General features: G+C 52.4%; 2 protein-coding genes and 1 non-coding gene across 3 annotated transcripts; 2 read left to right on the top strand and 1 right to left on the bottom strand.

Annotated features, from left to right (window-relative positions):
- Nucleotides 1-5967: 5967 nt before the first annotated feature.
- Nucleotides 5968-10176, top strand: NCLIV_010750 (conserved hypothetical protein; the record flags this gene model as incomplete). Its single annotated transcript, XM_003880591.1, has 1 exon — nt 5968-10176. One exon carries the CDS (start codon nt 5968-5970, stop codon nt 10174-10176), a length of 4209 nt encoding a protein of 1402 aa, XP_003880640.1.
- A 2896-nt stretch (nt 10177-13072) lies between these two features.
- On the top strand, nt 13073-13154 carry NCLIV_t050001. Its single transcript has one exon. It is a non-coding gene; the product is annotated as a tRNA-Ser (tRNA).
- Nucleotides 13155-14363: 1209 nt separating this feature from the next.
- On the bottom strand, nt 14364-16238 carry NCLIV_010741 (hypothetical protein; the record flags this gene model as incomplete). The annotated part of the gene is made up of 3 exons (XM_003880590.1): nt 14364-14405; nt 14465-14713; nt 15579-16238. The coding sequence occupies 3 exons, from the start codon at nt 16236-16238 to the stop codon at nt 14364-14366; spliced, it is 951 nt and encodes a 316-aa protein (XP_003880639.1).
- Nucleotides 16239-19077: the final 2839 nt, after the last annotated feature.

Below are 19077 nucleotides of genomic sequence, written 5' to 3'. Positions count from 1 at the left end.
TTGCTCCGGAACGCTGATCTTTTCGGATCTCTTGGGTTCAGGAAGGCGTGTGGCATCCATTTGGCAGATGGGCTATAAAACGAAGGACGCAGCTGTGCTTCACTCTGTAATAAAACAAGTTCTCAGTGAAGGCTTCAGCCCACCAGACTGAGGGATACGCAGCTGAATGGAAGTCAGAGGCTCTTCGCTCAACTCAGTGAAGTTGTAATATGTTCTCAGCTCGTGTATGTTTCACTGTTTCACACGGCAGAATCGTTCTTTTTAACCCCGTACAGTCTGTTGGTAGGTGAACAGCGGGACGAGCGGTTTTACACCGACAGCTGTTACCTGAGGCAAGTGTCGCTCTCGCCAACAAAGGCCGCAAGACTGCCCAAAAAATCTATTAACAAGTCGGTGTTACGCTGGGCTTTGAAAATCGTCGCCCAGATCTCTTATCAAGGAAGCACCATCCTGGATCTCACCCAGTGAAATATAAATACGGCCCCAAACTGCCTAGCGAACTGCTCTGCAAAGTTTACACTGCCTCGATTCCCAATGCTATACCGGCAGGTCTGTTATCCTCGAGGGAAACCAACACTCGAGTGATCTCTACTATAGAAGCCAACAAACCCGCTTCTGTACAGGTGTGCTCGGTTGTGCAACAAATACAGGCATATCATGCCTACCATCACGGGATGAGGCAGGGGACCTCAAGACCGGATGCCACATTTGCTTGGAATCCGTAGCCATTACAAATGTCTCCTTTTAGAAGAAAGTGCCAATCAGCACTGCTAGTTTTTTTCCCTACGAATTACCACTCAGCATAAGCACATAGCTCGGAATACAGACCCGCCCGCACGCTTCACATTTCGGGCCACAAAAGCAAACGACTGTGGAGCGTATCAGAATCGCCGGTACCCCCACGAACGGCCATACGCCACTCCGTATGGGTGTCCATAGTAGCTATAGCCGTACGGGAAGCCGTAGTAGCCTGAGGTTTGCCTATCGTAATTCCATCCCCTTTTACGGCGTTCGTTTCGCGAGCTCGCCGCACCGCGAAGTGCAAGAGAATCTGGCTCTTCCGCTGTCGTCTCCGCGTCTTTCGGTACTTCTAGCACGCTCGACGGGGCCTGTATTCACACAGAACGTAGAAAAATGGAGGGCGTTTCTATTCCGTCACCGCACGATTCGTGCACTACTGGGCACGCTGAAGTGGGAAAGGCTCCAGAGTAAACTTATTCCACAATTCACTTACCTCGGAGGCCTCCTGAGAGTGAACTAGCGGGGGTGAAGCATGCTGTTTGTGGTCAGCCTGAGCTGCTCCCACGAATTGAAGTGCGATTAGGAATAGGGTCAAATGTACAACGCATATCTTCATCTCTCGTGTGTATGGGGGAATACGTGGAAGAAGAAAAAATGATTCAAAATTCTTTGCGCTGCTTGTCGAGCCACCTCCGAAGGGAACTCAGCCCAGAAAGGTGTCCTGTTCATTCCCGTGTCGTCTCAGTGATAGAAGACGACGATCTCACACACACAAACTAAGACCGGCTCTGCATGGACCCATCAACCGTTTCGGTTTTATGTGGGTACGTATACACTGGAATAGTCTCCAACACACAGTCAGGTTTGCATTCGTTTTGCCTTGGCCCCTACGGGAAGTGCGACTTTTGAATGTTCAACCGCCGCTCGCGCTGGAACCGTTACTACTGTGGCTAGCCGCCTGATGGCATCGAAAGAAGGCAGCCGCAATGCTGGCAATGTCGGACGGAAACTATTCATCAGGACTAGCGGCAAGCTCTCTTCTGACGTGTACTGTGATTGAAGTTTCTTCTGTTGAAGAAGGAAGAGGGCGGTGATTCGTCACATTGGAATGTTCTAGGCATTTCAAGGGGTAGCTGCTGCGATCAAACACTGAAAGGGAACTGGTAAAACAGCTGTTCTGAATATTCCAAGACCGCCGATGTCTTCAAAAGCCGGTGTATGAGGAATGTCGTCTTGCGGAATAGGCTACGGAGGAAACAAGTTTGTGTAGTGTCTGTTTTTGGTCATTCATGGGACTGATCATATCAGAACCAAACTCGATTCCTGATGCGCAAAGCTTAGTGACACCCAACCACGCCATATGGAAGGCACGGGCATATCTCACCATTGCTGCTCAAGAGGGATACCATTTGGCACATGACACCGAGTGTCAATCATGTGAAGCTTTTCGCCAGTTCTTTTCTAGGCATTTCGCGTGGGAGCGGTTCCGACGCTTGCACAGACCAAAAACACCCATCGCGCAACGGAGAACTGGACGACACACCCTCACAGCGTCGGTCTTCTAATGTATGAAACAAGACTGGAAATCCCGAATTGACCTACTTAGTTGCTGTCCCAGTTCGGCCTGCGTCTATTAGCCGGACGATCCGGAGCATTTTTCCCAATGCAGTTGAGTTGCCCAGGTGCATGCATCCTAGGAACGGAGACGCCTACTCACTAACATTTTTTACCACTGATATTTTGCGCGATATCTGTGGACGCAAAGCGGCAAGTCGTCGCCCCTCAGGGGAGTGAGGAACGCATAGTATGGGATGGCCGCCGCTGTGTCCGGAGTGTCATGGAACTGATGGATATAAAGCGATGCGATATCCCACCGAGTCAACAGGAAAAAAGACTAGCCGTTCCCCCTAACATGCATCGCTGTATCAGGTAGGTGCATTACCCATTAGGGCATGGAGATCGATGCTAGATGCGGCAGCCTCACCACGCATATGCTTTCTTCCCTGATCCTAACTCTTTGGGAGTCACACATTACGGCAAAAAAAAATTCGTCTATTGTCGACTTTATAGCGGATCAGAAACAGATCCGCCATCAGCAGGACACGTTACGTTCCTACCGATTACATTAGAATATCCATGCTTTCCCGTAAAGGAAAGCCCTTGACGTGTAACAGTCAATCAAGCTGCATGTCAGGACAGCCGAAGAAAAGAGAGACCGCCTGTTCATCTCGCAGTGCAGTTTCGGGACCGGTGACTGAGAAAAGTAACGACAGTGTTGTTTTATTGGCATGCCCAAGGTTTTGGGGGGGTCAGTGATTTTGAGTAATTCGGGACCTGGGACTTGTAAATTTCTGGAGACGACAAACCCTATAGTGCGTGAAAATAACAAGTAAGCAAAATGGGCAGGTTCTAGGCGGTTTCTTCTTTCTCATCTTGAGTGTACAGTTTATTTTGTGTACGTTGGCAGCCTGTTCTAAACGAAGATGGCTGTTCTTCCGCAAACGTTTGATTTTTTATCTTCGTCGACAGCCTCGAATACGCAAAAGTTTTACTTTGAGTAAATGTGCTCTCTTTGCGCCTTTCTCTCGCTTACTGCAGTTCTGGCTTCATCATCGGTTCGTGTAAAAAAGCAGACTGCAAAGCCGCGCTCCTCCATGTTGAAAAAAAGTGACCGATACTTAACTGTCGCGTAACAGGCGTCTGCGATTAAGGCGGTCAGATCACCACCCCCTCCCCGCCATGTGCCCCCCTCCCTCCCACCTTTCATCTGATCAGGCCGGCTGAGTCTGTTTGGGGCTCCTCGGGTCATTGTGGTGTGGTCACCACGCCTAGACTGTCTTTCTTTGCTGACAACTTTGCGTATAGCAATTGCTTTTAATCTAAAATTCAGTTCCATTCTTGGCTAGCTAAACCTCTTTGCACCTCCATAGGTTCTTGTGAATGCGTACAGTGGCACTCAGCAGACGAAACCCGTGCGGCGAACGCGTGTCTGTGGCATGTCGCCCTCCCGAAGTGGAGAAAGGAAACCCCCTCGAATGCGTTTTCTTCTTTCTTTTTCCTTTTCTTTCCCTCTGTTTCCACTCCCTCTCTCTGACTGCCTTCTTATGGAGCATGTAGCGTTGCTTGAAGGTGAATGTTTCCCTTTCCGAGTGTCAATTGTCTCCGTAAAGTGTGTGTAGTCTCACTCGTTTCAACACGAAGCCGACGAGGTTTCGTCCTTCTGCCAAGCATTTGCTGCATGCTCCTTAGTTCGGAAACTCGCCTGCATCCACGTTTAATTGCGATTCGCCTGTAGGTGTGTATGGGCGTTTCCTTGCTGTCGGAGGTCCAATGGTTGGGAATGCTTTCTAGACGTCCCGATCCCAAAAACAACCGCCGTGGGTAGCACGCGTTGTCTCAATTCTTCGTCGGCTGGTTTCGGGTTTTTTTTCGACCGCCAGAATCGACGACTTCGGGAAGGCGCTTTTCTGCGCGAGCTTCTTTCCAAACTTTCGACGACACCGGGCGCAGCTTCTCGCATAGCGAACCAGGTACTTCTGATGCCTAATGTCTTGGCGTCTAGAGACCAGATATCGTTTCTAACGGTATGTTTTCTCCCCATCCAGTCCGTGCCTTCTTTCCTGCCAAGCTGACCAGCTTTGAAGACCTCTACATTAGCTAGAGTTTTTCGCTGTTCACCGGCGCGCGCACATCTGTCTTCCGTGTCTGTTCGAGACGTTTATATCTACATTTTGTCGAAGCAGTGTGGGACACACATTCCCGGGGCATCGGCGAGCACAAAATGTCGGTCTTTCTCGTCCCATCCCCTTGGTCGCACACCTCCGACATCCGTTCACCCGTTCTAGCCAGTCGTCGGGTTTTCCCGCTGTGATAGCTCCATTTTGGCCGCAACTTGGCGTTCTCCGCAGCCACGCATTTTCCCTTTGTGCCGTCCCGCCTACCCTCTCACTGGCGCCGAGTTCCGGTCTCCTCCCCGTGCGCGGGTGCTCAAATAGCATGCGAAGAAGCGAGCTCAATGCACTGTCCTTTCTCTTGCTTCGCCACTCTGGGCGCAGTCTAGTATTTTCTTTCCATGCTGCCCTTTGGCCAAAAAGTTGCTAGTGTCATCTCCCGACGGTGCGGACCATGAGGCCGTCGCCCTCGTTTTTGGCGCCCAACGACGGTTCCCATCTTAGCGCGACGAGGACGGAGAGCAAGGCAGAAAAACACGCATTTAGGTCCGGTCGCAAAGCAAGGCGAAGCCATTCCGATTCGGACGCAGTCTCGCTCCTTTTTGCTTCGAGTCCCCGTCAGCTCTTTGCGATTCAGCCGTCCGGAAGCCCGCGCTCTGGTCACTTCTCACCTTTTCTTCCGTCTCTTTGCCCCCCCGTCTCCCTCGAGTGTCTGTCTAGCGCGTCCTATATGTGCGCCTCGTCCCTGTCACCTGGAGTGGCAAGAGATGGATCCGCCTCTCCGCCCCGTCCACGTCGCAACGGCCCTAGTGGCTGCTTCTTTCCCGGCCATGCGCGACATCCTCTGGCGACGCCTTCTGGGCCTTTCGCCGCCAGTCGCGCGCCGGCCTCCGTGAGTCACGGGGCATGGCGACACGGCGAGCCTAGTGTCGGTCAATGTACCTCGAAGCCAGGTGCACGCGCAGGCAAGCTCTGTCCTCGTTCGTCGTCTGGGCTCGACGAGGGGATGGCAGACGAGGGGTGTTCTGCCGCTTCTATGGAACGCGCTCGGGATCGAGAATTTGCCGCACAACACAGCGACGCAGGGGACTCAGAAGGCAAGCAAGAGAGTCACCTTTCCTCTGTCCGCAACGATGGGGCGAGTACAGACAGGCACAGGAGCCGCGGGAGAGACACCGAGGCAAAGGGAGAGGGCTCGTTGTGCGGCTGCCCGCTACTCGCCAACGCACGTACAGCGCGTACACTGGGTGCGCCCCAGTCTCGAGGCGGGCGAGACGCAGGGCGTGTCGCAGCCTCATTGGGTCCCACCGTGAGAGGGAGAGACCAGAAAGAGAAGGAAGAGACCAAGCGCTGCGAAGTGGCGAGTCGCGTAGTTTCAAATCAGAGCAGAGGCCAGCAACGGTGAGAAAAAGAATTCCGATCCACCGAACCGTTCTTTAAGTCCGTTATGCTGCGGATCTCCCACGCCGATAGCAGTTTTTCAAACACGCACAAAGAGGAATAGGCGTAGACACGCAAGTGTAGTTAGATTACATGCATGGCGGCACGCCGTCGGATGCCTCTGCTGTGGCAGGTTCTCAGTCGGGAGACTGACCCGCTGTCTCTGGCGGCATGTGCTCGAAGAAGCTGTGTTTTCTTCCTGACTGTGTTTTCGTCTTTCTCTCTATTTTTTTCGGGGTTTTCCTGTCTTTCTCTGGTCTTCAGAGATGCCTCTGTTCCGCGAGAAGCAAGAAGCAGCACTGCAGACGGGCGTGTAGACGCCCTGCCTTTCGGTCGAACGTGGAAGGTCGGGAAATCAGGAGACAAAGTCGAGGAACACTCCCCGCAGTTGTCCATTCCAGAAGAAATCAAGGGAAACTGGTCCTCGTCTGCTTCAGGGTGTGTTTCTTGCCTTCATTCTTCGTATCCACCTGATCCATACACCGCTGATGCGCCTCTTGCTCTTGCAAGTATATCTGGCCGTGCGCGTTCGTGCCTGTCTTCTCCTGCATCTCTCCAACGGTCTTCTCTCAGAGCCAGTTCGTTGTCTTTGTCGTCCATGGCCATGTCGCTGCCGTCTTCCTCTTCTCCGAGTACCCTTCCCCCGTCTCCATCTTCGCCGCCCACGGAAAGGTCGGAAGGGGATGAGACCTCGCGTCCTGTCTCCGTTCGCCCTCGATCGGTCTCGCCCCTGTTGCTCCCCGCAGCACCAGCCGGAGGCCTGTGGCGTTACCGCCGTTGCCCAAATCCAGTGTCCTGGATAAGCCGGGAGGCCAAGTCCACGCGTGGAATCCCGAGGTCGTCCGAACCTGCTACACCGCACAGAAAAGAAGGGGGCTGGCATGCATCTGTCTCGCCTTCAGGATCCTTCTCGGCCTTGAGGTCTGACAAGAGGAAGGCGAACCCGGATGACTCCCAGAGAAAAGCGGTGACAAGAGCCAAGAATGGTGTGACGCCTCAAAATCCAGTCTGTGGTGTAGGTTCCTCTTGTCCGTCTGGTGACGGCCTGAGTCCGTCTCGCTCTCCGCCGTGCTCTGCCGCGCGTTCAGCGTCGGGTTCTCTCGGCCCTTTGATCTCCGCCTCTACCTCGCTCTCGTGTCCGTCCTCGGCAGTCGACGGGGCCGCTTTCTCTTCGCGTCTGCCGGAAAGGGAGTCGAGAGATCGAGGGAATGTTCTTTCGCAGGAAAGAGGAAAAGGAGACGAATTGTGTGCATGCGGGAAGTCTTCGCCTACGGAAAGCGTGTCTGATGCGTCCGCGCCCTCGAAACAAGGCACAGACGCACACTTCTGCTATGAAACGCATTTCCCTTCTCTCCTGGAGGCAAAGAGCGAGTCACGGGCCGGAGCTTCGGTGGCTGTTCGCGGGCGAGATTGTGGGAAAGAGAAGAGGGAATGCGACCAGCTAGGTTTGCCGGCTGGGCTGGACAGCGGGTCTCCGTGTGAGTGCGCAGCGTGCGTGTCTCACCCTTTCTCGACTTGCAAGACGCACGCGGAAAGGAGCGAAAGAGAACAGGAAGACTGCCGAGGAGAGCGGGAGCACGAACCGGAGAAGAAGACTACGGACGATTCGAGCCATTATCGGAAGCAGGAAGAAGTGGCATGCGCTGTGATTTTTGAGAGGAGCCATGCGCGTGTGGGTTCCTTAACTGACTGTCTTCCGGTCCAAACTGATGCCCGAGAGAGGTTTCTCCATGAGCACGCGGAAAGGATGCTGGAGTGGAAGCCTTCTCGCGGATCGGAGCGGCGGTCGCCTTTGGAGCGGCAACCAGGAAGAGAGAAAGAGGTGCAAAGCACGTCGAGGAGATCCTCTTCGGCGCTTTCTCCGTCTCTTCAGATTTCTCGTGGCGAAACGCAGAATGCTGGCAAGCTTCGGAGTCTGTCGGACTCGCAAGAGATGAGAGAAATGACGGAGACTACCGCGCGGAAGAATGAAGAAAAGGTGAAGAACGAGGACGAGGACAGTGGCAGGGCCGCGTGGGTCCACGCGGGTAAATGTGATGTGGTCGATCGAAACGGTATTTTTCGAACGAGAGCAGATAAGAACCAAGAGGACAGAGATTGGAGACACGGATGTCACCGGAAGGCGAGCGGCCGGCAAAAGTATCAGACATTTCCCTCGCGAGGCTCTGGAAGTCACAGAGAAGAGGGGAGAGAAGGGTATTCTTTGTCTTCGAAAAGCTTCGTTCCTGGTAGACTCCGGCCACAGACAAGAGAGAAAGCGATTCCTTCCTCCACCTTGGCCTCGTGGGCGCCCATTGCACCTTGTTCCTCTCCCTCCTCTTCACCTCCATTTCCTCCCTCTTCTTGCCCTTCCGCTTGTTCTTCCTTACCCTCAACTCTGCCATCTTATTCTTTTCTTCTGCCTTTCGTCCCTCCGTCCTCGTTTCCTTCTGCACGTGTGCCGCATTCCTATCCACCTTCCGGCGAGACATCCCAGTGTCACGAGTGCGAACCAAAGGAAGGAGGTCGAGAGGTTATCGACTGCCAACTGTTTCTTTCTGCCACCTTGCCGCTGCCGTGCACGCTGCTTCCGGAAGACGTTGCGACGAGTCTGGGGCGAGCCGAGAGGAAGAAACAAACAGGGGGGGACGGAACGCCCAAGCAGGCAGCGAGTCCGGCTGTGCCCGCGTCGGTTGCGTTGCTGGATGCCCTGAAGAGTTCCTCTCCACGCGCTGAGGAAGACGAGCGAGAACAGGAAGCCGGACCAGAAGAGACGGGAGGGACACGAGAAAGAGATGGGGGTGATCTCGAAGAAAAAGAGGTAGCGTCACAAGAGAACGAGGGGATAGCACAGACGACAGAGGCAGGAGAAAAGGGGGGAGACTCGGGACCGTGCGAAGCACACGAACAGAAGGAGAGAGGAAAGGAAGGGGAGGGAACGAACATATGTGAGAGAGGGGTGCGCGAGACAGCAGAGCGCGGAGGCCCAAAAAGCAAAGCGGATCCGGCCAAAGCTGCATTCGCTTGTCCACGCCCGCAGCAGAAAGGGGACGAGGGAAATGGAGCAGTCATCATGGTTCAGGCCGTCTACGACTTGACCCAGGAGCAACTTCTCCTCCCCGCCTACCACGTCTACGACAAGTCGGGGGTTTTCCAAGGGCTCTTGCCGTATGCAGCAGTCATGAAAGCTCACAGTGGCTCGTGTCTCGACCCGATCCTTAGCGCAAAGGGACACACGGCAAAAGAACGGACTGAGGGAGAGAAACAAGACAAACGAGAAACAATGCGGGGCATGCATTCGAAGACCGAGGTTGCTGAGGCTGGCCGCTGCTCAGGGGATAACGGAGCACCGACTGAAGATCGTGGCTGCCGAGCGAGAGCAAGCTTCAACAGAAGTGGGCCGGAGTGCGGACTCAGCACAAGTGGAAGAAGGGTGAGAAGAGACGAGCAGAGCGAACGGGAGAAGGGCGAAGCTTTTCCTCAGAGAACTGTGGTGACGCCTCTTCCCGTTCTCCCTCCGCGTCAGCTTGAATCTCTCCACAGTGCAGTGGCTCGAATGTACGGAAGCGGCGCGAGCAATAAGGGTCTCCTCAGTGTCCCTCGACAGCAAGCACTGTCCCCATCTGACCGTCTCCCAGTATGTTCTCCTGTTTCTTCGCCACCCATCTGTTCTCCACGCGGTTGCCCTTCTCGAACATCTTTATCGTATTCTGCCGCCGAGGGTTCTCGCTCGCCTCTGCTGTCTTCTAGCTCCTCGCCAGATTCTGTCTCCGCAGTTTGTTCGTGTTCTTCCCCTCCGGAACCGTCAATCGCTTCCGGACCTCTCCGCATTCGTCTCCGCGTGGCGCGCGAGAGCGGCACGAGAGACTCACCGCTAGTTGAGCGTGAAAAGATTGGGATGGCTTCTCGGTGGCAGACAAGAGACTGGACAAAGAAAGGTGATCCAGAAGCAGAAAAAAGGAGACAATGTGAAGGAGCAGTGGAGGCGGATGAGGACGCGCAGCGACCTGTGGGAAGTGGCAGGATGAGAAAGAGACGGAGAAGACGAAGAGAGAGTAGGGCTGGTGAGTTCGGAGATCAAGCGGAGAAAGCTAGAGCGACGACAGAAGGACCAAGAGAGAAGGCAGAGAAGAAAGCGGAGGAAAGTAACGGCTTGCCACCTCCAAAACGAGCAGAATTGAAGGCTCTCCGGGGAGTCTTCGCCGCCCTTTGTTATATGGCCACAGCCCTGAGACATGAACCGGCGAAGGACCAGAAGTGCCAGTCTGATTCTGCTTGTCCCAGCCTTCTCGACAGCACACAGATTACAGGCACAAACGGGGGCCCTGTTGAAAACGTCGCCTAGGGATACGTCGCCCTCCAACCCTTCGCTGAACTCGTGACCATCTATGGACAGACGGATTGAAAAGGAGTGTTTCTTCAGCAGTCGCGTCTGAACCTCGTTGACTGCACATGGATGAAGCAGCTCTCCTTTCCCCCAAAAAGCCGCTGTTCGAGGAGGGAAGCATGCATATTTACGTAGTGCTCGAGCTGCAGGAAGTCGTTGCTGGCGAGTGTGCAAGGTAGAGCTGCGTACCGGATAGATGCAGTTCTTAGAATGCGACAGTGCCGGGATAGAAGCATAGTTTTCGTCACGAATACATCAACGACATATCTTCAGCAAGAAGAATGGAGCGTTGTCTGGAAGCAATTGAAACGTATGAACGATGCTTTTTTTTCGGTAAAGGAAATGCCTACCCGCAATTCGATTTTCTTCTTACCGAGTTGACTATGCAGCTTGGCGGACGGGGATACATTTCGCGTCTCCAGTGGGACTGGTTTCTTGTTTTCAGTTGAAATCTCGATCCGTACAACATCGGAGCAGAGGACAGCGGACTGTCCGACAGGGTGGCACACTTTGTACTAAATCGTGTTAGTGAGTCCGCAAACGAGGGAAAAAGAGAGGATCCATTTCGTGTGAGAATTTTGAAGGTATATTTTATCCGAGATCGTTGGCATGACTGGGAAAAGCTCTTTAGGAATGGCGGGTGCCCGAAGGTTTCTGGAGGGGAAATGGATATGTGGGAATGGAAGCTCTTGCTTAATAGTGAAGGATCGCCGGGAGCGTTACCTTTTTTTCGTAATGTCTGTGTAGCTGCCTTCAATCTTTGTTTGCGGGGCGTTCGTCGGGGCAGCCTCTGAAGCCACCACAGATGAGAGCTAACATTTGAAAGGGGATACCTGCTAGGAATCCTGCAGCAAGGATCCCTGTGTATTGTTTCACAGACAAAAATGTTGCCAGATTAAACCCATTTTCGTTCCCGTCCTTTGCAGTCTCTGAAGTGCAGTAATTTGAGTTGTTGCAAGAGCGGCACAGAACCTGGCGAAGCAAACTCTCGGTGTCTCCTCGTTGTCCTTCCCACGGCGTGTGCCTACAGGTGTAAGTGTTCCTGTCCTCTGGGGGGCGTACAGCTTCAAACTTGTCATGTGTTGAGAAACGGTGGGAAGGGTGTGTTTTGTTGATTGAGGCTTGACAGACTCGAGGTCGAAGAAACTTTACCCTTTTCAATATTTTCGAGTTGCTGAAGCAGTGCCGTATTCAAGGTTGTGCTCATCTACTAACATTCCTACGAGATCATTAAGCTTCTCCGAACCTCATGCAAAATAGGGAATTATTTGTTACGAGCCGCTACATCTCTCTGCTTTTTCCAGACGTTGGGGGGTACAAGCGGGCGTGGGAAGACTGGCAAGAGACATGGCGAAGCGCAAAAGGTATGCCCCTCTCGCCTCCGGTTTGCCCGCTTGATTAAACAAACACATTTCAATTTCATTGGGATCTGCTTGCCATGGGTCTACATAGTAGTTTCGCCTCGTGCAGCCTGTACGAGCGCGCAGGTTAGTGCGCTTTAGCATCAGCCACCGAAGGATATCAACGCATTAGGCTTTGGTCACTGAAGTATAACGACGAGCATTAGCAAGCCAGTTGCAGCAGGATTTACAACCGTCAAGCTAGTAATGAATGGAAGGAGAAATGCCCGATTCAGGGGTTTTCCGAAGAACTAACACGATTTCCGCAGCCCTAGGACCATTAGGGGACTCTTTGTGGGGGGCAATATATAACGATATGCAAAACGCGTGGTAGCATCACATCAGACACCGTCAGCCAAGGTGCCAACAATAGTATTGGAAAACTGCGGTGTGTAGTCACCGTACCGCCGCAGGTACACTTTTGTCCCCATGGTAGTGCATATCCCAAGAAGGCTTCTTTAACTCCGGGCCGACCTCGACGTTTACATATGTACTACATTATGTGTTGTGCAACTACCAACCCCTCGATGAGACTCTTTCTATTCTGCGTGAATGCAATCAGTCCAACTCTGGCGACGAGCCATGTGGTATATATGAACTACCAAATATTGTGAACTTGCAAGTAAATCGCGCATTTTGGTTCAGATCCCGCGCTACGTCCTACCATTCTTCAGGAAACGATAGATGCATCCTCAACTGCGGTGACCCTCGAAGATGGACTAGAGTCAAGAAATCCTCGATTTCTTCCTGCTCAAGTGCCTCCTCACATTTCGACGGATCCTTCCTGAAAATAGCTCTGTATCTCTGGAGATGAAAATGCTTTACTTAAAAGTCTACGTTCAGTTGAACAATGATGCATACGGCGCCACCTGCAGAAATTCCCAGTGGACGAAAGACTACTCTTTTGTTGGGAGCGCCCGAGCAAACATAAGCCATGGCTGTGTAAAAATGCTGACGTAGGCTGCATCATTCGTGCTGGAACATCGTAGTGAATGAAGTTAAATGGCTTATGCTGGTTTCCACAATCGTATGCTGTCGCTGATGCTGCTGTGGAGCACACGGCCGACCCGAGAGGCCCACGAATACCGGTTGGTGCTGGGGCCACAGTCACGCTATTGTACACTGAAGCGGCAAAGCGTGCCGCCAACTGTAGTTGCAGGGCGTTCTTGTACCCAATCTCCCTGTTGCAATTTTCACGATCCAAGAAGCGTCGCGCCAACCTCAATTTCGCGTCTTGTGCTACAGGAGATATCTTCCGCCTGACTGGCAACAGAGATGGGTGGGTTGTCTGGGACTCCATGGCTACAAAGATCGGAAAAGAGAAATTGCACCGATCCGGCTCGGTCAACGTGTACCTTTGCGCACGTTACATTTTCTGTTGCGTCCATCTGCCAACTGAGAAGTATACCATAGAAAGAGCACAAGTGTTAGAGATGGGCAGGGACCCGATGCCAGGCGGTGTGTCCGAGTGGTTAAGGAGATGGACTCGAAATCCATTAGGCTCTGCCTGCGCAGGTTCGAATCCTGCCGCCGTCGTCTTTTTCGATTTCGGCCGACAGGATGTTTTGTTGGTCTTCGTTGTTAGAGAAACTTGCGTGGTTTCTTTTTCAGGTGCAACGTTCGTCCATTCAGTTTTTTCCTGTGCTGCTTGGGGGAAAGGGGGGGCATAGATAGACAAGCTCCCAACATTAGACGAGTATCGATGATTTGACCGCACGGGCGGCGCGTCGAAAGTAATGTGCTGAGTTATCCGCATACTTTGACAACACTAATCAAACATCTCTCTCTTTCGGGAGGCAATTTCTTGCGTCTAAAGGTTTTCAGAGTTTCGCGGCTGAGCGTCGTTATTTGGCGCGTGCTCAGTATACGAACAGCCTCGTGTGCACATCGCAAGACATGAGTCGTGCAGCCAACAGCCAACAGGTGGGCACTGACTACGGCGCTTCTCCTCCCCCAAGACCGCTTGTTTGGTGTTCCCGTACTCACACTGCTGGGGTATCGGCAGTGAAACAAAAGTAGTAAGTACTGCGGTCCCGAGGCAGCAAAACAAGCATCAGGATCGATGCAGAACGTGGCAGCTAAATGAAGAAACTGGCAAGAATGCGATCACTTCTCCCGCTACCGCCCACCCAATCCTACCCCGCAGTTTACCCAGAACATGCACCTGGAATTTCGTTGGTCTCACGCTCTGCGCATCTGTTGGTGTCCCGGTACGGTCTACAGGAGCTATCAACCATCTTAAGAGAATCATGCTTATTCGTGTGCGTTTCAACTTTCCTCCCCAGTGAGAAGCTTATTTTCAGCTGGCGGATCGCTTGCTGGAAAGGGGCAGGGTCACTGCAAGTGGATCCGGTCATTTACTTGTGCATGATTCCACAAATTTTCAACAGACTAATATTTCCCCTCTCGTCACTCCGGTGATATTGTTCTCCACTCACGTTGCCGCAGGCCTTCTACTTAAGGCGGTTTTCAATGGGGAGCAACAGTGTGAAAGGTTTCCGTCACAGGGTGTGGTGGAACAGGTTTTGCTGAAATGGCAAGAGTTACGGGACAGAATCAATGTGGCACTCTGATGCCTTTGCTGCGTCTGCTTCGCACGCTGGCATCGCATTAAAATGCTGCTCTTCCTTCAAGTCACAAAGAAGTACGACATCATTGAGAGCTATAGATGCATCCCAGCCTCCGAAAATCACTAGCGTAGATCCAACCTGACTGCAGCTATGCCCGTATCGCGTTTTCGGAGCGTTACCCAACGAGGAGCAGGTTTCCCATGTCATCGTTGCAGTACTGAAACAAGACAACAACGTCGGGGAAAGGTCGTGAGCCAGAATGTCACCTTGGCCTACTTCTTCAGAACGGCAGATGTCTTGTGTGATGATGCAGGAGTGGCCGTGTGCACCAGGCCAGCCACCAAAGATCACAAGGTCATCGTTCACTGCTGCCATTGAGTGTCCGAACCGAGGAGGAGGAGGATGACCGTGCGTGCGGATGCGATACCATGTGAAAGTCATCATGTCCAAGATGGCCAGGTCAATAAGGTACCAGTCCTTGAGCTCAATCTTCTCCAGCAAGGCGTCTCCTTCGGCCGGGTAGAGCTGTGTTACCAGACCGGAAACCAAACAGAGGACTCAACATTTTCACGTAAAATGCCGTACACCGTTTGCCCGTAGTCTGTGGCAAAGCAGACGAGATCTCCATCAGTGACACAAAGCAAAAGGCAAATGGACTTCCCGAGGTTTGCCTGTCGAAACCCCACATTTCGGAGATATGTGGCAAGGTGCACACGCTTTTGGAGAGTCACGTCCCAAAGATCAGTGTGTAAATGCAGAGACACCGTGAAGAAACCGTCACCACTGTAGCAGTCCCAATTACTGGGTGTAGTCCAAGTCGGCTGCTCGATAACGCAAGGGCGGTTGGCGTGCTGAGTCTCCCATGCTCCAATGCACTGAGAGAATGTCGAATTAACTCCGTTAGTGGATATCTCTGTATCGGCTAGACGAAGCGTGCTCTGCTACTCTGAAGAACAGTGGGAGCCTCAGTTGTAACAGTGGCCAGTGTGTATCTTTATCAGCATGAATTAGCAGGTGCGGGTGGAAAGGAAGTGGACGGGGGGCAACCCGCTGGAGGTAGCAGACATCTGTTTACCCCATCGTCAGGTGAAGCGATTGTACCTGTACAGAATATATGTCTTTTAAAATCCGTGTAGGAGTGGGATAAAGTTTTGCTCGTGGTTTTGCTGACGCAGGTGTCCCAGACAAGAAACACCGGTGGAACATTCTCATTCGTGGTGGCTTTGAGCTCGTTAAAGATATTCGCGTTATCGAGTCGGCCTCTTATGTTGCATGTTCATGGCAAACGATGTACGCTCGTTACACCATTGATGGCTTTCAAGCGAAACACAAATCTACTGATGGCAATGCCGGGCTCAGGTACTTCCCTCCAAAGTGTTCCATGCCTTACTTGAACGCGATGCATGCCACCGCACACGATAAGCTGTCGTCCAACAATCAGGGTCGCATGGCCGTATCGAGGACATGGTGGAGTTCCTTTCGTTTTGGGTTGGCTCCAGCACATATCCACGAGGTTCATGCACAATAAATCATTTTTTAGCTCTTTCTCACGTGCTCCACCAAATATGTACATGGAGGTACCGTTGAGGTTGCAAGAGTGACCGAAGCGAGGCGATGGGCATCCTGGTTGACCTGTAGGGCCCTGGTACCATGCGAGCGTCTCTGTATCGAGCGCGTGGAGATCCGCAAAATATTGGCCTCGTTCGCCTTTTCCGCCGAAAATGATGATACGTCTTCCAACAAGAACTGCCGAATGGCCATATCGCGGAAGGGGAGCAGTCCCGCGGTGTCTGGGCAAGTCAAGCCACTGGCTCTTCGTCAGATGAAGTACGTAAAGATCATTGTAGTAGACGAAGCCTTCCTTCGCTCCTCCATACCTGTGACCACCAAACACGAACAGGCGCTCGTCGACTAGTGTGGCGGTGTGCCCTCCACGGGCGGGGGGAGGCGACCCTTCAATCAACGGTCTTGCCCACCGCCATCGTGTAACACCTGCAGGAAGGGAGGAAGCAGATAACGTTCGTGGAATAGTATCGATATATGTCAGCATCGCGCCACGGTGCTCCACGCAGTGAGGTTGCTTGCTCTTTACTGGAAGAAAAACGAGCTTTTCTCAGACACCTCTTTTCGCATGACAAATGAGTTCCGGTTCGGCGCCAGAGAGGAAGCACAACAGCGAGCAGGTGAGGCAGTTACTCCGTTCCTAACCTGCCAACCTCTACGCAAGAATCTGAACTCATCCCGCATGAGGTGGACGTAGATACTTTGTAAGTCGTTCATACGATACAACTGCAGAGTAGATCATCCAAGCAGGGAAACGGGGTTACGTTGGGTAAATGTCCACCGTATGCAAGAATAGATCATCCAACGGATCCGGCTTGTGCCACATATTTTTACGCTAGAAGACACAGTCACATATTTTAGTCATGTGCGGGTTGCAGAACCACATCCACTCTTCTTGGGGCTGCTTGATAGCAGCCAGCTTTCGAATGAAAAAAACTCGTCATCTCAATCACTGTCGACGACAAGCAGAAATATCTTTCAATCCAAGGCCTGCCGTGTTGGATTAGCCGAAGAATATCGCTCGCTTTAGAGACACTCTTTATCACCACGCGTTATGAGGGCATTGTGTCGCTGTGGTTTGCTTTTCTGGCTTGGGCCGAGACGGTGTCGGAGAGGGGGCCCACAGGACTGTTATTCTTGATGCATGATTGGTTGGATTGCACGGGCATGCAGCTGAGCACCAAAATTTCTATTTGCTTCGAGCTTCAAAAGCTCCACGCTGGCAAACTGCGCACCCGGGTTAATTGTGAAAAATATTTTCAAGGCTTGCTCGAACGCTGGGTTTTGAAGATAGCGGTGACGCTGCGTTTTGGCCGGTCCACTGCTACTTACAGCTACGCATGTCCCCGATTGAAAAGCACTGGAAGTTGTGGAATAGACACGCCTACGTTGCAGCACTATTTCTGTGTCGCTATAAGTACTCACGGGCAAACCTTGTCGAATGCTGTCTGCAAACGCACTTTGGAGCGTCAACTGGAATATAGCTAGTACCCCTCTTTCGTGGGCGAAAAATGACATCAGGATCACCAGGTCTTGTGACTGTTGTGAAGGAAAACGTCTGATCCGGTTAGTTTCGCCTGTTTCCATAGAATAAACTGCTACGCCAGGACATAATCTTCATGTTTTCACAGTGTTATGTTAACCAAGCGGCGTCTCACACGCAGTTTGACGTGGCCCGGACGTAGAGCCACCTCGAGGCAGCACTGACTATCCTTTTGCAAATGATGATTGACCGCCGTGACCGGATTTGGGATTATCACGCGTTCCCTGAAGAGAGTGTCGGCCATTCGCGCGCACGGATGTGGATGAACTCTACGGTCGCGGTTCAACCAACGCCATTTTACGTATAGTTATTCGGTGGAACCTCTACACACACTCCGGTGTCCGATCTCCGTATCTATTTCGGCTGCGTGTGTCCACTGCAACTACAATACCATCGCAGGAACAGGTTCGGGCCTCCCACTAAGAAAGTGTCAGTTCAGACGCACGGAAGCATCTTCACGGGATGTTTCCATAGAACGAATAAACTCGAGCAACTCGTCACACAGATGACGGGCGACGTCACAGAAGTTCGCCGACTGGTGACTATGCTCGTAAAGGGATTGCTTGTTGAATCATAGGTCTTTTCCCATACCCTGTCCCCTGTGTGCGAGTCGAACACGCTTTCTTTTGATGAAAATTCCCAGCCACTGGCGTCCGTCGGCAGCGGTGACCCTCTTTGAGTCGTGCACACGCCACAACACACGCAACTGTTAATACCATGCCACCGTCTGCAATCACTCTCTAATGTCTGGTCAGTATCAGCATCCCCACTGGATACGAATGACCAAGTACTGCGCATCGTCATTGAAAATGCAACTTTTACGTCATCACCAGCAGAAAACTATGCTAGACGATAACCGGCTACTGCTCCTGGACGGCCTTGAACATGAGGGCCCACCTCCACATACAACGGGCAGCACCAGTCCATTCCCACAATTAAAGGCTACATGGCCATCCCTTCAGGCCTGAGGTTCTCTTATCACACAAGGACGAAGCATGCCGAAAGAACAAGCAAAAACAACTCCCTCTATCGCATGCGGCCGCAAGCCCGTGAAGAGTACACAACAGCCGCAACGCGCCACCTCCATGGGTAATACAAAAAATATGTGAGTGACGGTGCTTTAGTCATGCCGCCGTACGGATCAAGCAGCGCCTCTCCTCATAGGTTGCAAGATCTGACGCAAACAAATCGGGAGTTGAGCAGCGTTAATAAATGGCCAAACATCTCCACGACGCATTCCGTGCAGGCTTTGAAACAAGTGTGGGGAACAAGCGACACCATAAAAGGCGGTGCTTGCAAGCACGTGAGTGGGACTAGCTAGGCCTCGTTGTTTCTACCTTCCCGCAGGAACCCAAACCACACGAACAGGAGGGTAGAGTAAAAACTAAACTGTACACCCTCCGTCCACAATGGGTGCTGCCAGCTTCACCCCAGGTCACGTCGAATCCAGCAATCCGCACCGCAAAGTTTGAACCAGCAGATGTGCGAATATGCTTTTGGGATAACACTGTCCCAATCTTGTGAAACCCAATATCTTCCATCAGGTCAAAGCCACATCACAATACCGGCCTCCGAACCGCGGGGTGTTTTGGCAGCCATAATCTCGGTTCGCCATTTAATTGTTGCGGTGCACATATGAGGCCTACTTCCAGCGAAGCTGTTCATGAAAACGCCGCCTTCTCACCACCATGCACAACTTCGGTTCCTCTATCCAACCCAGTTTGTCGAACACACACACACACACACCTTCCACTCGTCAGTGCTCCTGCCTTGGAGCAAGCCA

The sequence above is a fragment of the Neospora caninum genome, chromosome IV (assembly GCF_000208865.1).
Source record: "Neospora caninum Liverpool complete genome, chromosome IV".
NCBI lineage: Eukaryota > Apicomplexa > Conoidasida > Eucoccidiorida > Sarcocystidae > Neospora > Neospora caninum.
This window is presented reverse-complemented; position numbering and strand designations above follow the sequence as displayed.